Source organism: Barbus barbus (genome assembly GCF_936440315.1).
Source record: "Barbus barbus genome assembly, chromosome: 22".
Taxonomy (NCBI): Eukaryota; Metazoa; Chordata; class Actinopteri; order Cypriniformes; family Cyprinidae; genus Barbus; species Barbus barbus.
This window is the reverse complement of record NC_136750.1, coordinates 29,419,853-29,436,435: the sequence shown is the minus strand read 5'-3', so window position 1 is coordinate 29,436,435 and position 16,583 is coordinate 29,419,853. Positions and strand designations below refer to the sequence as shown.

The following is a 16,583-nucleotide window of genomic DNA, read 5'->3' as shown; positions in this document are numbered from 1 at the left end:
GCATGCTATACTGTTGTTTTTAGAGCATGACCTGGGAAACATAAGGCAGGTAGATTTTACAAACAGCACATAGAGAGTATTTATTTAATACTCATTTTACACTCCCAAGAATACAAACAGTTCAGTTGCATAAAGGATTGCTTGTTGTTTTAAGTTTTTTAGAGATGTTCAGTGTAGTTTTTAATTATTTTCTGTGGGCTGGTCTATGTGGTTAAATCTTTAATCTGTCCCGCTGGATGAAAGTGGACACACATAGACTCTCCAAAGGACTTTTTTTCAGGATTCTGCTCCCCCTTGCTGAGCTGCTCTCTATCATTGTTTCGCTCCGGCATTAACCACATTCCAGAGCGCCGCGGCGCAGCCCGTCTTCCTCCGCGCATTCCTCTCACACAAACGAGTCCCGAGTGAATCGTTTGATACACGCATACTCGTCCGTCTACGCGTTCAACATCTCTCCTGTTCATTGCGAAATTCTCGGGGGGGATTTTAGGAGAGTTGGAATTGCTGGAAACGAGTTCGCAGGAACAATCGCGGAAAATCAAAGCGAGAAAATTCCTCCGCGCAGCGCGCCATTGACTGTAAAGACCTTTCAACTTTACAAAAACCTGAAATTGACAAACGTTCTCTTGAGTGGAAACTTTGTCACGACGACCGTATCGCCACAAATCGACAGGCGGGGATCATGTATCGTGACGAAATGACGGCGAAGGACTAAGTAATCGCGAACAGGCAACGATGTTTCGCCTGAGGCGGCGTTTTTCCGCGTAAAATGCAGTTTGTGTTGTAGTTGGCTAGTGCTCCGCGCGCTCCGAGACGACATGGATGGATACGACGAGGATCCGGCGAGCAAACTGATGGAAAACCTCTCCATATTTGACGTTTATCAAGACGGGATGTACGGGGAACCGAACCCCGATATGGAGAAAACTAAACGAATGAATGGCAGCTCCTCCGCGCACAGGAACAAAGTCTACGGCGCGGCTCCCCTGCGCTCCGTCAACGGGAACCGACCCTCAGTGCCTCCGGATTTCTGTTCTCCGCAAAGGGACGCGGTTTATCCAGATCCCGACGCGTACTGCACCAAATCTGAAGTTGCCTTGCCGTGTTACAGCGGCGCGTCGGAGCGTCTCAGGAGATACACGCAAGCGGAGGTGCAGGCGCACCGGTATAGCGCTGGATGCGCCTACGACGCGCTCATTCTGGGGAAGCAGGTGAGGAGCAACAGCTTATGCATGGCCACGAACCCCCGGTCCAGTTTGGCTTCGTCTCACTCGTCGCAAGACCAGAGCAAACACACCAGCCCGAGGTCGAGCATCAGCAGCCCGCGGTCCAGCCTGGTGTCACCGGGACAGGAGAAGTACTGCGAGGGGAACGGCGTGATCAGCCCCCGCTCGAGTTACGCCAGCACGGCCAGCGACACCAGCAAACACTCCAGCCCCAGAACCAGCCTCAACAGCTACGACTGCGGGAGCAAACCGAGCAGTAACCGAACCAGCGGCATCAGCATGGGCTACGACCAGCGGCACATCAGCCCCAGATCGAGCACCACAAGCCCGCGCTCCAGCTACTCTCCCGCGGGGAACCACGAACCGGAGAGCGGCGCGGTGCACGGCATCCCCATGACCAGCCCCCGCTCCAGCATCTGCAGCCAGGACGGCGGCGGGGTTGCGCGACTCGCCGTGGCGGCAAACTGCGTGGTCAGTCCCCGCTCCAGCATCTCCAGCCACAGCTCCAGGAGTTCGCGGAGCTCCATGAGCGCGTATCCCGAGCTCCAGCACTCCATGCTGGGACCCGGTTTGCCAGAGGACGCGCTGCTGCAGGATTTCACGGAGCCAAACGGCCTCCAGAGCAACCGCGTCCACCTCCAAGCGTTTTCCGAGCCGCAGCAGCAGAATTCAGACGCCAACATCGGGTTTAACTACGGGAAGATGGGCACCGGGGGGCAGCGCTTAAAGCTGCCGTACCAGGTCACTCCATCCCGGGACAGCGGCCCCAGTCCGGCGGAGCGGCGCCTGGAGGCCCTCACCCTGGAGCTGGAGAAGGAGCTCGAGATGCACATGAAAAAGGAGTATTTTGGTGAGTAGATCATGCAGGGCCTTAAATCACTTCTAATTAGTTTAGTGCGCATTTAAGTTCTGGACAGATAAGAACATTCTCTTTTATTTTTCCTTTGTGCCTTTTGCTTATACATAAAACTTGGTTTTGAATAAACTTTTCCAGAATAGTTTGGTGGAAAGTCATATTCACACCTATAACCTAGTACTGTCAAACGATTAATCACATCCAAAATAAAAGTTTGTAATATATGTATGTACTGTGTTATGTATATATAAATACACACACATACAGTATATATTTAGAAAATATTTGCATGTATATATTTATATTATATAAATATATTTATTATATAAACATAACATTTTTCTTATGTACATACATGCATTTGTGTCTATTTATATATATATATATATGTAATAAATATACACAGTACACACAGATATATTATGTGAACAAAAACTTCTATTTTGGATACGATTAATCGCGATTAATTATTTGACAGCACTACTCAAACCCCATTTACTGGAGCCAGCACAGAGCAGCCTTTGTGTTGGACTAATTAAGTATCATTAGGGTGTGAGAAAACAGGTGTAAATCATGTTTTGTCAATGAATCAGTGTGCTTTCCAGACAAGAGGGTTTATACTTTAAGCACTGCTTTAATCACATTATGATTATTTATCTTTGAGCTGGTTAAATCATCATTCATCCAGACTTTTTCACCCAAAGGCGTCATGCAAAAGATGCCAAATTCCCTAAACCTGGATCATCTCACGAGGCATGCTGCAACATAGACTAAAGACAATGTGTCATTTCATTCATGAGCGCAGTTTTAACTCTCAAAAGAGGGCTTAATGGCTCGGAGTTTGTCACTGTTTACAAAGTCGGTAAGTGTATGATGCCTAGTGTTTTAAAAATCTGTTCAGATTTTAAAAGTCTATAAAATGAATGTGAATAGCAGCTCAGATCATATGGCGAGTGCATATATTGAGTGTGATTTTGCCAAGTAAGACCTGTTCCTTGATCAACATCTTTTGTTGATAAATAATGATAGCTGATGAAAGCTGATTAGCACCCTGATCGTAAGCCTAAAACTGAGATCTCAATTCTGATTGGTTGATTGGAATGTTGTTCCAGGATCAACAAGGATGTTGATCCAGGAACATGTTGCACTTGGTGAAATCACGTTCATCTGAGACATTGCATCTTTTGAAGCTCAGGAGACAAATCATTTTTTTCTCCGTAGCAGGCAGCTAAAGGAGAAACAAGTGGGTGGATTTTGTTTAAATGAGTCAATGTAAATCACAGTTTGTGTTTGTTTGTTTGTTGTTTTGATAAAACACAAGTTTTGCACCCAACTCACAGGGTTTAAGTATGCAGGTTGGTGCCAATGACCACAAACTTTGGCTAAACACTGCAGTAACTGGCTCGTTTTGTATTGTAACCGGCTGATTGCTGATTGGTTTTGGTCACACCGGGCAGTAGCGGTAGACCAATCACTACAAAGGCTGCTGGCATCCCAACTGGCACAGCCCAAAAAGGACATTGTAGTCGGTGAGCAGACAGACAAACAGGGTTCTTAGAGGCTTGTTTTTGGCCCGGACCTGGACGGAAACAGGCAAGTCTTCAGAGAGTACATACTTTGTCTCCCAGTTTGAACGCCACTTCCTGCCAGTGTACTTCCAAGGCCTGAACGTCAACAGAAATGTTCTTTAGAGGCATGTGAGCCTGTGTTTTTTTTCTTAGGGAAGTCCTAATTTGTGATTTGGCGGAAGTGGTGTTGGTTTAGTGGAGGAGAAATACAGCAGCAGAGAAGATAAAATGTCTTAAAATCTCTCAAACTTAAAGAGGTAGTTCACCCAAAAAATAAAAAATGTCATCTTTTACTCGCACTCATGTCGTTCTATACTTGTATGAGTTTCTTTTAGCTGTTGAACACAAAATAAGATCTTCTGAAGAATGTTGGATAACCAAACAGTTGATGGTAGCCATTGAATTTCATAGAAAATACTATGGAAGTCAATGGCTATCGTCAACATTGTTTTTCAACATTCTTCAAAATATCTTCCTTCGTGTTCAGTACAGTGAAGAAAATCATACCGCTTTGGAACAACTCGAGCGGGAGTAAACGATGACAAAAGTTTGATTTTTGAGTGAACTATCCCTTTTCCCATTTGACTTGAGTTGAATTTTAACTACATTTTTTGAGGAATCATTCGTGTCTGGAACACAAATGCTGCTGATAGGGGTTTGTTCAGATCAGTAACCCTAGGTATGAGCAATAGTAAGTGTAATGCTTGCTTAGTAAACAGCACAGTGTTCATCTTTTCAAGTAACACAAGCTTTAGGTCTGTTGTTGTGACTCTGTCGCATTATCTCATCTTTTGTGTCTCCGTTGGAACTGGGATTTGTTTCTGCTACTGCCTGGAAACACATTTGCACAGGTTTAGTTGCAGAAAGTCTAGAGATGGAGGTATGAGTGTGTTTTTGCCTCCGAGGAGCAGGTGATGTTTTTTTTACTGCATGCCGAACCCTCTTTAGTCTGCATTAGTCTGCGCGAGAGCGAACCCTCTCCGTTACCGTGACAACAGCTCCCTAAAATCAATCTCACCGGGTATTCGTGATGTCTTTCTGTGCTCTTAAAGGGTTCGTTCAACTAAAAATGAAAAATCTGTCATCGCTTTTTTCACCGTCATGTCGTTCCAAACCTGTATCAGCATCTGTTGTCGAGCTCCAAAGGACAGAGCTGCACTATAAAAGTTGTCTATATTCACATAAAAAGGGTCAGAAATGTATGACTTTGCTCTGTGCTTCAGCTCATTTGCATTCATGTGACATGCGTGAACCAATGCAAATTGTTATAACTGACATTAAACCTACCAAACGCCTCCATGCACCATATTGAACATGCTCTGTGTTATTTGAGAGCTGCAAAAGAGGAAAGGTTATCAGTGAATTATGAGAAAACTACTATAAAACTAGTGCATTATAATTTATTATACAACTTTTTTGAGCTCAAATGCTTATTGCATGCTTTTCTTATATGGAAAACAACACTGTGTTTCACAGCCAAAAGCAAATAATATATGGTAAATTGTAGCAAATTTTGGGTGACTTGTGTATGTGTGGGAAACAAGGTTTTTATTGTTGTTTTATTAATGCTAAGTTTTTAGAGGTGGTATATATTAAAAACAAAGTTGCATACACCACTGTTCATAACTAGAAATCTTCTGCAAATAGAAGTCTTTTGTATACCGTTCAAAAGTTTGGAGTCACTATTTGTTTTGTTTTTATTTATTTATTTTTTGAAAGGAATTAATGCATTTATTCAGCAAGGATGTGTTAAATTGATTAAACGTAATAGTAAAGACTTATATTGTTAGAAAATATTTCTATTTTCTATTTTGAATAAATGCTGTTCTTTTTAACTTTTTATTAATCAAAGAATTCTAAAAAATGTATCGCAGGTTCCAAAAACATTAAGCAGCATTGATAATAAATCAGTATATTAGAATGATTTCTGAAGGATCATGTGACACTGAAGACTGGCGTAATGATTTTTTTTTTACATATATTCACATAGAAAACAGTTATTTTGAATTGTAATAATATTTCACAATATTACTGCTTTTTCTCTGTACTTTTGATCAAATAAATGCAACCTTGATGAGCATAAAAGACATCTTTAAAAAGCATAAAAAAATTTACTGATCCCAAACCTGTGAACGGCAGTGTATGTCAAACTAAAAGTGTACTTGTTAGACTACATTACCAGGCATGCACCCTTCAAAGTGCTCACGTTAAGTGTTCTGCCCTACAGAGTAAGCTTGATTGGCTTCTGATTTTTGGATCTTAATTTTTTTACTTCAAAAGTTAGCATTTTTTGGCTGCAAACTTTGTTTAAAACTGTGAGCTATCACAAATAATGCATGACTGGTTGAATTTGTGTTCATTCTTGTGAGCGATTAGGCTGTCGGTGGGGTGGCGGTTCAGCACCAGACTCTTGGCACAGAGCGTTTGTCTCTGCAGCCAGACATAGCTGCTGGGGGTCAACGCTGATCACCTGCTTAGAATAACAATCATCTTAGTCTGCACATGTGCACACAAACACGCACAAAACACTGAAACGCTCCAAAAGTAGCTTTGCTGAGAAGAGCTGGATGTTTTCTGGCAGTGTTAGTCGCCTGCTTTAGCGCTGAATCAGCCGACCTCTGACCTTTTGTGTATCCACACAGACACTCGAGATTCAGGGTCTGGTTTAAAATAAACACGGAATGAGACTTTGCTCGCCACCGTTTCCGTTCAGAGACTTGTTTTTTTTTGCCAGACGTCTAGCTATGCATTGTTTTGATTCAGTGCACAAGAAGTGCAATAAATCTGTAATTTGGGTTCTAAATGCTGAGTTGCATGTTGAGTGCATGTGGATCATGCATAAATCTGTGAATGTTGTTGTCGTACATGTAGAGGGCTTTTGTGGTCCAAACTAGGGCTAGGTGATGTTTTTTTCAGAAGATTTCAATTTCAATTTTTTTTTACAGTTTAACTAGTCAACTTAAAAGCATGATGTAAAAAATAAAATTTCAAACTAACTGGTTTTGCAAGGGTTTAACATTGTATACATATAAAACAAACGGAGAAAAGATGCATGAAATATTAAGGCAAATATTGTGCAACCTCGTCTTGCACATATCTTATATGATCAGAGATAATGTGAAATAAGAAAAATGCTAAAAAGATGTCTATAGCCAAAATGTAGAGATTCAGTTTTAGAGGTCAAAAGTTAAGGCGATTTTAAAATTCAAAATGACTAAAAGTATAACACCAGTATACAGCTTTTATTATTATTATTATTAATAATAATAATAAACTTTCTATAGCATCTGTCAGATATTAAAATGCTTTACATGATCAGAAATTACATCAAAAGTCAGTTTCAACATCACAAAAAAACAAAACAAATCAAATCTAAGATAAAAAGGAATCGGGTACAATCAGGGCTGCATTAACCATTGGGCTAGGCGGGGCTGAAGCCCCGGGGCCCGAGCAAAGAGGGGCCCGTGATTGGCTGTGTAGTAGATTGACTGGTCATTGGTAGCGCCGATCGCCAAAGCCCCACCACGCCTCCACTTATTAGCGCTATTATTTAGAGCTTTTCTGTAAATTTCATGCAGTAGCCTACGATTAGAGATTGAAACGACACGTTTGAATTTGTTTTACCAATCAAATGCATTTATTTTTGACTTTTGAATGACCTGTGCATGTATCAGGTGATCGCTACGCCTAATGTCCGCATTCTCCTCTCTTCACTTCGTTCTGGCGTCATCTGGAAATGGTCATGCAAAGAACAAGTAAAAATGTCAACTATTCTAAAAAAAAAATTAGTAGAGAGGGAAAAACACAAGTTAGTCAGCAAAATTCCCAGCTATCAGGGTGTTTTAGTAAAGATGATGATGGAGTGGAAGTTGTGGACCGGACACATGGAGTAGATAAAACATAGCTTCAACCACAGATTTTAGGTTAGTTTGATTATTAACTTGATGGATGTATAATGCTTGTTGTGTTTGAACAAACTAGGCCTAGTATATTCGCTTTTGGGCTGAGAAATAATACGCTAGAAATACGTCAATCGTTTTGCGCATCATGATGTTCGCTTATCATTTAAACGCATTTTATACATTGTGGTTTAAAAACAAATTGAACTGTTCAGGGACATTAAGAAGCAGGGCAGAATTAATTTGGCAAATGCACGCGTTAAGACAGTTTCAGCCTAAAACGCGCGGCGCGCACCTGCTCGTAAAACACCTGCCTAAACTTTCTTTTTCGCGCCTTGAGCTTAAACTTTCAAATACACATATTATGTGTCAAAATGCCCATCTTTGCAAGTATGAACATGAACATTATAGTTAAAGATGAAGCATCTGTAGTGTAGTGGGCTATATGAGATCCTGGCATTGTATGATGAGATTTTAAAGGGATAGTTCACCCAAAAACGAAAATACTGTCATCATTTACTCAGCCTCAAGTTGTTCTAAACCTGCATGAATAAGATATTTTGAAGAATGTTCATAACCAGAAGTTGTCTGGTCCCCATTGACTCCAATAGTGTTTTTTTTTTCATACTATGAAAGTCATGCAGCAATTGTTTGGTTACCAGTATGGTTCCCGATAGGGATGTCAGTTTTCGATCATTTCCACAATCTATCGTCATTTAAATTAACGATCAATTAATCGTTAACCTTAATACTGCATAATGCCTCTATTGCAGTAGCATATAGTCACTGGCATGACAGGATGTGCAAATCCCACTCAAAACGCCATCTTCCTCACCCGAATGAAAAGGGTTTTTAGTCTAAATAAAAGGCTAGTAGCAGGATCGTAAAATAAATGGATGTGATTATGATCATTTGATAAAATGAAGAGAGCGCGCTGTTGCAACGGCAAAACAGTTACCCATTTGAAACATTTTAATGCAAGTGACATTATAAGTGAGGTACAAAGCTTTGTTAATAAGAGAAATAATTGTTTAGCAGGCAAATACATCGCGACCATGCATTTGGATTCATGCCGTTCGAGCGCATACATTTAAATCAAGCTGTATGCGGCATTGTGTCCTGTTTTGCCTATTATTTATTGTTTCTTTTCCCAAATCCTCACTGTCTCACTCTCTAGATTCGCAGGTTTATTTTATTGTTGTTTTAATCGCATCTCTTACTGTGGTAAACATGTGGGGGGAAATGAAAGATTTCGTGGCCATGAATTAAGAATTCGTTACTATGACTTAAGTTGCTAGGGAACAAATTACTGAAACCTGGACAGTGGCCACAAATTAATATGTCGTAGGAACGAATTAACAAGTTGTATGAATGAATAGCCTCTATAGTATCTGTCCTGCTCGCGTGCACACAGCCCTGTCAAAGCGAAGTGCCCGATATGCAACAATTATCTAGGGAACCTATCGATTACATCGCTTATCCCTAGTTCCCAATATATTCTTTTGCGTTCAACAGCAGAAGGAAACTCATACAGGTTTAAAAGAACAACATAATTTTCATTTTTGGGCGAACTATTCCTCGAAAGCAGCCTAATATAGCTACTGTTGCCATTTGTGACAATAATGTAAATCAAACATCAGAAGGGAAATCACTCCCTGTCCTTGACTGAATCACTTTTGTAAAATAAGGAAGAATTAATGTATATTGAATTTATACAGTGAAGACCATCCAGTCTATTGGTACATTTACTTTATACAATATAATGTTTTTATTTTAAGTTTTTCCAAGTAGGTCGATTTCTTTTGTATCTTGTAATTCATGACTGTTTACTTGTTTTCGGTAAGCTTGGTTTTACTTAGGCTTGTATTATTTTGTTGTGATATTGAAATTAGCAAGAAGAATTACGAAATTTCAGTGCATCAAAAAAAAAAAAAAAAAATCCTATTTAAAGCTATATATATATATGTCATTATTGTGATGGGGGGGCCTGCAGTAAGTCATAGCCCCGGGGCCCAGTGAGGTCTTAATGCGGCCCTGGGTACAATACATATAATATGGAATAGCATGTATAAAAACACATAAAAGAGAAAAAGTAATAAAATATGTCTAATATAAAATACTTAAACATATAACATATTATTAACAGTAAATGCATCTTTCAGCCTGTCAGCATCATGTAAACATGAAATATCAAACATACTGTAGTATTTTTTCATTCCACTGCACTTCTTTTCCACTTTTTTTTATGTTAACATGCTTGATAGACGTGTTTTGCACCCTAACCCTTGTGCAAATTGTAGCAAAACATTACATAAAACTTAAATGAATCAATAAATCTGAAGAATCACCAGCCCTAGTCCAAACTTAACAACAGTAATATAAAACGCAGCATAATCTTTGGCCTTGTGTGAAACAAAGCAATGCTCTTCATCTCTTTCTGGAGCAGACTGAGTCATCTGTTATCAGCCGGAGAGGAAGGAGTTGTGGTTCACGGCCTGTATAGAGGAAGTGGTACCAGTGTGTATCAGGTGAGGGGAGTTCGTCTGGAGGATGCGTCTTGTTGATTTGCCAGCCGTCCTCATTACATGTGAATCTCTCACTGCTGTTCACAGTGGAAGCAGTGTATCGATTCTTCCGGTTATGTATATTTTTCAATGTGCTGTAATCACCTAGTTGAATAAATGCCTGTTAAAGTGAGCATGTGCAGGTTGATTTCAAAATCCGAGACATGTGAAGAGATATTCTGATGATTACTGTGCACAGAATTTCCCAAACTCAATGGAACTTGTAGTTTTAAGTAGTGGTCGACCGAAATTTGAGGTTTTTTGACAGCCGATGCCGATATCTTGGAAAGCAGGGTGGCCGATATAATTTTATTTATTTTAATGAATATTTAACTTGAAATCATTTGAAAATTGATGGAATTGTATTTTTTCAAATAAAGCTAACACTCATTTTACATACAGCACACAGTGAAAATTACATGAATATTACGGTGGGCAAATGCATAAAGTGCAGCATAATTTGAAATCACGAGTTTAAGTTTGTTGATCATGTCTCCAGTGAAGCTGAACTCTCCTCTTGTCCGCATTCAATTCACACGGATCGACCGTCATGGTTTCGGTACGGGACCGATTCGACTAAGTTTGCAAGGCTTGTGAAATTAAATGTTCATTAGTCATTCAAAGACTTGTTTAAATGATATAAATGAGTATTTGCTGAATGCTGACGGCAAACGAGAAAGTATTATAATGTTTGCTTTTCTGTTACTAATAATCGTTATAATACTTTTATATTAATTCCTTTGTTTAACCATCCTATCTGATTATTAGACAGACTTCTGTATGCATTACACAGAACTGTTAATGACAACAGCTAACAAGAATGAGTCAGGGAGAATATGAGAGCTGTGTGCTCAGCCGCGGCCTTTTATTATTTAGATTTATTTTTTAATGCATGGACATTTATAACACTATACTTTGGATCATATCACCTTTTCATCAAGTTACAAAAAAGCTAGTTAACGCTAATGCGAGGTAATCTCTCTCAATTTTTTTCCTTTGATTGAAAGTCGTGAAAACTTTATGGTGGAGTTTTTCTTTGTCTATTTGAGCAAACGAGAATGCAGAAAATATCACTGCTGTTGGATTTTACCCAACTATGATGATTTCCGCTGCTGATAAACCCAGAAATGTGAGAGAGGTCCATTCTGTCATTTTTTGTTATTGACAGTCATTTCACTTTATGTAATTCACATATTTATGCAAACATTTTTATTTAATAGGCTATTCAAAGTCATGCTGTCAACTCGCGTTATGCTGTTTTAAGATTAATTAGCCTAATTTCTTTAAGGCAAATTCGATGCATTCATTTTAAAACTGCTCTTAAGTTTTGCTAACCATAGTTTAACCATGGTATTTAAAAATGTGGTAATACAAATGGAAAAAAACATGGCTGCTACATTTTTACTATAATAAAACCATGTTTAATTTTTGTAAGAGTGTGTATCAGTCAAATTCATTTAAAGGTGCCGTAGAATGCATTGATACAATATTTTAAATTGTTCTCTGATATCTACATAGAAGGTATGTGGCTTAGGTAAGGGCAAAAAACTCCAGAAACTTACTGGCTTATGTGGAAGGGTCATGAATAATAATGTTGAGCTCTGCTCTGATTGGCTGTTTCACAGCGCGGCTCATATCAGTAGCTCACAGGAAGGAAACACAGGGAAAATATATATTTCAATACATTATCGTTGGGTAATTGTACTGTAAATAAAATGCGGGCATCAGGATTGAAACTGTTTTCCAATGCACGATCGTGTTTTACTTTCACTTTCGAGATTTGTGATCGCACGTACTCTGTTTATACTATAGAGCAGCAGTACTTACCACATATTTTACACGATCAGATGCTTGTCAGTGGTGCTCAGGATCTGTAAATCATCCTCAGTCATCTCTCCTTACTCTGTTTATGTGGTAATCTTATGTACTGTAATGTAACTGGCTACAGCTAGCAAGCAGCTAACCATTTTTAATTACTCAGAATGCACATTTGGAAGGGAAATATATTAATAGGAACATTTCAGCAGATTGAAGATATGAGCTGTAGGCTCAAACACTTCACACGAACGATCTCCCGCTTAATATTTTAGAAGGACCTTCATCCCACCGCATCAGTCCCATCCATGCTTTCCTCAATTCATCTTGTGTCAGGAAATCGTGAAAACTGAGGCAGTGTTTTTAATTGTTTAGAATTAAAGCAGCCAGGTAGGGTGCAGTAACACCGGCAAGAGAAGAAAGGAAAGCGAGGATTCGCCCATCAGTTGTGATTGTGTTGCGATGGGACCGGAAGTGGCCATACACTGCTTCACTTACCGGATATAGGAAGTGTGGTAAAGGTCTATAGTGCCTTTTGAGTGACATACTGTGTAGTTACTGGTGTTTAAATCAAGATTTTCTGCTCCTTTTGCTTATAATTACAGTTAGTGATTTTGAACAAAACCTTAAGCATTAAACGTCATGTAACTCATATCGTACTGTTTGAGCTCCAGACATGAAGGATTCTTCAAATCATGTGTCTTGTTAATCAAACTGAGCCTGTCTGGGCACAATTGTGTTTTTTTTTTAAGTTATAGTGCTTGCAATTTGCCAAACAACATTTCTCATTTTCATTTAGTTTATAAAAACTCTAAAAAAAAAAAAAAATAATAATATCAAAAACACACACCTACATTTCTAAAATTTTAAATGAAAATGAAATATAAAAAAATAAAATCTAATTCAAAATATTAATATTAACTATAAAAGTATTCCCGTGATACTAAGATAACCCTGATTTGGTTGGCGGAGGAAGAATTGAGTCAGTTGCACCGAATGGCATCTTTGAGACAGAAACTTGAGCGGCTCTATAATGAGGATTAACAGCGTGTTCAGTGTGATCTGTGTGTTACAGTCAGCTGAACGTGTTAATTAGTCACCGCTGGATTCATTCAAAACGTGTTTTTCAGCTACCAGGACGAAGGTGAGCAAGTAAGTGTGGCATTGAAGGTTGCTTCACGATCGAGATTTCGCAACAAAATGGAATGTTCTATAGAATGCAGTAGATACTGGATTTTGACTTCCATGAGCTGTAAGCTCTAATCATCAAAATGAAAACAAAAAACTTTTGAAATGTCTTACTTTGCATGTAATGAATCTAAAATATATATATATATGAAAGTTTCACTTTTTGAAAAATAAATTACAAAAAAAAGTTTTTCACGATGTTTTGAATGTACCTGTATTAGGGGTGGATTCTCTTAAAGTGACAGTACTTTCTTAATATTAATCAAACAGTAACAACAAAGAAATCACTCACCGCTCTTGATTGAATCGCTTTTGTAACTTTAATAAAGATTTATATTTAATTTATACAGTCAAATATGCAATGCTGTTTTACATTTGATTACTTTATTCAATTTCTGTGAGACTTACCTAAAAAAAAACCTGTAAATCACTGTTTATTTTATTTGTAGCTTTATTCTATTGTATTTATTTGTGCTGTTTATTATTTTTTACTTTTATTGTATATTATTTTATTTGTTTTCAGTTGTTCAGGAAAGTACAGGGAAACAACTCACTGTTACAAAAAACAAGCTTTAGGCCTAAAAGTTTCCAAAATCTTTCCGAAGTTAATTAGTAACTAGTGTTGAATAATCATGATCTCAGTATTAACCAAGATAATTGTGATAATGATTTTTGCCATATTCGAGCAGCTCTACGTTTCTTGGGGTGGATAGTGGCTGATTTGATGTTTATACGCCACACCTCTGGGCCGTGAGCGATGGAGATAAAGCGAGCCCCTGCCGGGACTTTTACAAACATGATTAGATCAGAAGTGCCGGATTCTGGTACATGAAATTCCCTCTCGATGATGCTATAATTATCTTGATGAGTTAACCATTAAGTCACAGAGAGCTTATCTGATGAGTGTTTCTGTTCTAGAGCCTGTTATCACGCGCACAAATGGGTTTTATGTTAATTGAGCTTTTAAGTGAGTTTTTCTTCAATCATTAAGGGCTGAATTACATCCGTTTTGAGATTTGAAGAAAGAATTTCCTGAAACACTGAATTGAGTTATCAGAAGAGTTGTTGTTGGGAGATTGATGTGCGATGTGTCATGTTTGCCGTCGGTCATGGCCGTCTCAGGGGTGATGTTGTGTCTGTCTGCGCCATGACCTCAGCCTGACCATGTCAGGTGTTGACCGTGGCCGCGGTGAGGAATGTGACCCCAGCCGAGGCCATCTTGTGCGTGAGACTGCAGGCATTAGTGCTGCTGACTCACTCTCCCATGATGCCGAGCACTTCATATATAACAAGAGCGAATGATGACTGATGAACTTTTGAACTTCAAATCACCTAATCCATATGATAGGGCACTGTGTTATACAGCAAACTCCTTTTCGGCATCACGCTATCAAATCATAGGGCCCTGAAAAAAGTGAAAAAGTTCAAATGTGACATTAATGTAACATCTTTAATTTATGTTTATGTGAAGGAAAATTAATTACGTTTTTTTGAATGGGTCAATGATTTGATGCAATTTTTGTTTGTCCTATCCATTAATTAATTCAAAAGCAAACAACGCAGTTCATACATGCAATGCCTACACTATAATGAGAGTAATTATAATTTCTGAATTAAATATCAGATCATTTTTTTGAAAATGTGAAAAATAAAAATACTAAATTACTGTGAATATTTACCTTGACAAATGTGTTAAAAACATTTTAATTATTTAAAAAAAAAATGTTTTTTATTAAGATGTGTACTTTCACATATTCAAGACATAAGGAAATTATTAAAATGTTTTGCTTGGTTAAACCACATTTTCTTAAACTTTATGAAACCATTATGAATACAAAGAACTTGAAAATGTGTTTTTAACCATTTTTATTTAATAGTTTATTTATCAGGGACACTATTATATGTCATTGACCCAATGTCATCGCTAGCAGATGTATATAACAGTTCACTCTTTCTCATCAAACCTCATCACAAAGTCTAATGTTTTCACTTGTTTTGACTATTTTTGTCAAAAAAAAGCTTAACTTTAAATGAGCTGAACTTGAGTTATTTGATATTGCATCGGAGATCGTATGTTCCTCCACACAGAACATACCCGTCTGTGATCCTGACAGCTGACTGTGTGTCTGTCTCTTCCAGGTATCTGTGTAAAGTGTGGTAAAGGTGTGTATGGAGCGAGTCAAGCGTGTCAGGCGATGGGGAACCTGTATCATACAAACTGCTTCACCTGCTGCTCCTGCGGTGAGTGACACACACACACACACACACAAAATGCATAAATGTCCTATTGTAGAAGCATAATTCTACTTAGAAATATGTTCATGATTTGTACAGTCACTGCTGGACCAAAAGACCAGATGGATCTCTGTTGACACCAATGCACTGTTTTGTATTGTATAAAGCATGCTTCGTGTCATTGCTGTCAGCAGAGGTCCATTTGGCCTTTTGGTCCAGCACTGAGTGTACAAATCATTTTTATCAACATATTTCTAAGTAGAATTATGCATTTAATTACAATTATGTATCTAAAATGGGAGAATTGTGCATTTATTGAGAATTATGCATCTAAAATGTGAAGATCGTGCATGTAATGATGCATCTAATGTGAACTATGCGTCGAAAATGAGAGTTATGTATCTAAAATGGGAGAATTGTGCGTTTAATGATAATTATGCATCTAAAATAAGAGAACTGTGAATTTTTTATAATTATGCAATATGCATCTAAAATGAGAGAATTGTGCATTCAATGAGAATTTTGCATCTGAAATTAGATAATAAAAAAAAAGCTAAATTATGCATCTAAAATGAGAGATTTGTGCGTTTAATGAGAATTGTGTATCTAAAATGGAAGTTTTGTTGTGATTTGTGATATTGTTTAGTTCGCCGAAAGGCAAAGATCATGTATAGACTCGCTCCTGTAGAAAAGCATGTGTTTATTTGTGTTTATGAATGTGTTTGAGCATGTGACGTTTGTCCTGATCAGTGTTTCTGTCCGTGGGAGCACTGTGTGTGTGTGTGTGTGTGCTGCAGGGCAGCTCCGTCACCTGACGCGTCCTCAGTTCTCCTGTTTCCTCTGTAAGCGAGCGAGAGAAAGAGAAATCACGGCAGTACTGTAGAGCACAACTGCTGTTCAGTTTTCTCTCTTTCATTCTCTCTTCCCCTCCACACAGATACTGTTTCCTCACGCTTTACAGCCAGTGCAGATAATTTACACGTAATGCTAGCCGTTTGCTGTACACGTATTGTTTGGCGAAAGAAAGCGGGCCAGTAAACCGGATGCGGTCTGGGAGGAACTGGAAGCCTCTTTTAAGGGCATAATGGGTTCTTGAAGTTCACAGGAGCTCTTTAGCGTGACGTTCGAGTGTGTTTGTGGATGTTTGGATTATCTGTGATGAATAAGCTGCTGTGGTTGATCTTAAGTACTTCAGTGCAATCATGAGCCGCTGTAATGTTTTAAGAGTGAAG

General features: G+C 38.6%; 1 protein-coding gene across 1 annotated transcript in view; it reads left to right on the top strand.

Moving 5' to 3' along the window:
* Window positions 1–725: 725 nt before the first annotated feature.
* wtip (WT1 interacting protein) overlaps window positions 726–16,583 on the top strand; it is a 35,889-nt gene continuing 20,031 nt past the window's right edge. The window contains exons 1-2 of the mRNA XM_079446230.1: window positions 726–2,076; window positions 15,256–15,357. Coding sequence (XP_079302356.1) covers window positions 819–2,076; window positions 15,256–15,357 — 1,360 coding nt within the window. The 5' untranslated portion in view covers window positions 726–818. The remainder of the gene's footprint in view (window positions 2,077–15,255; window positions 15,358–16,583) is intronic.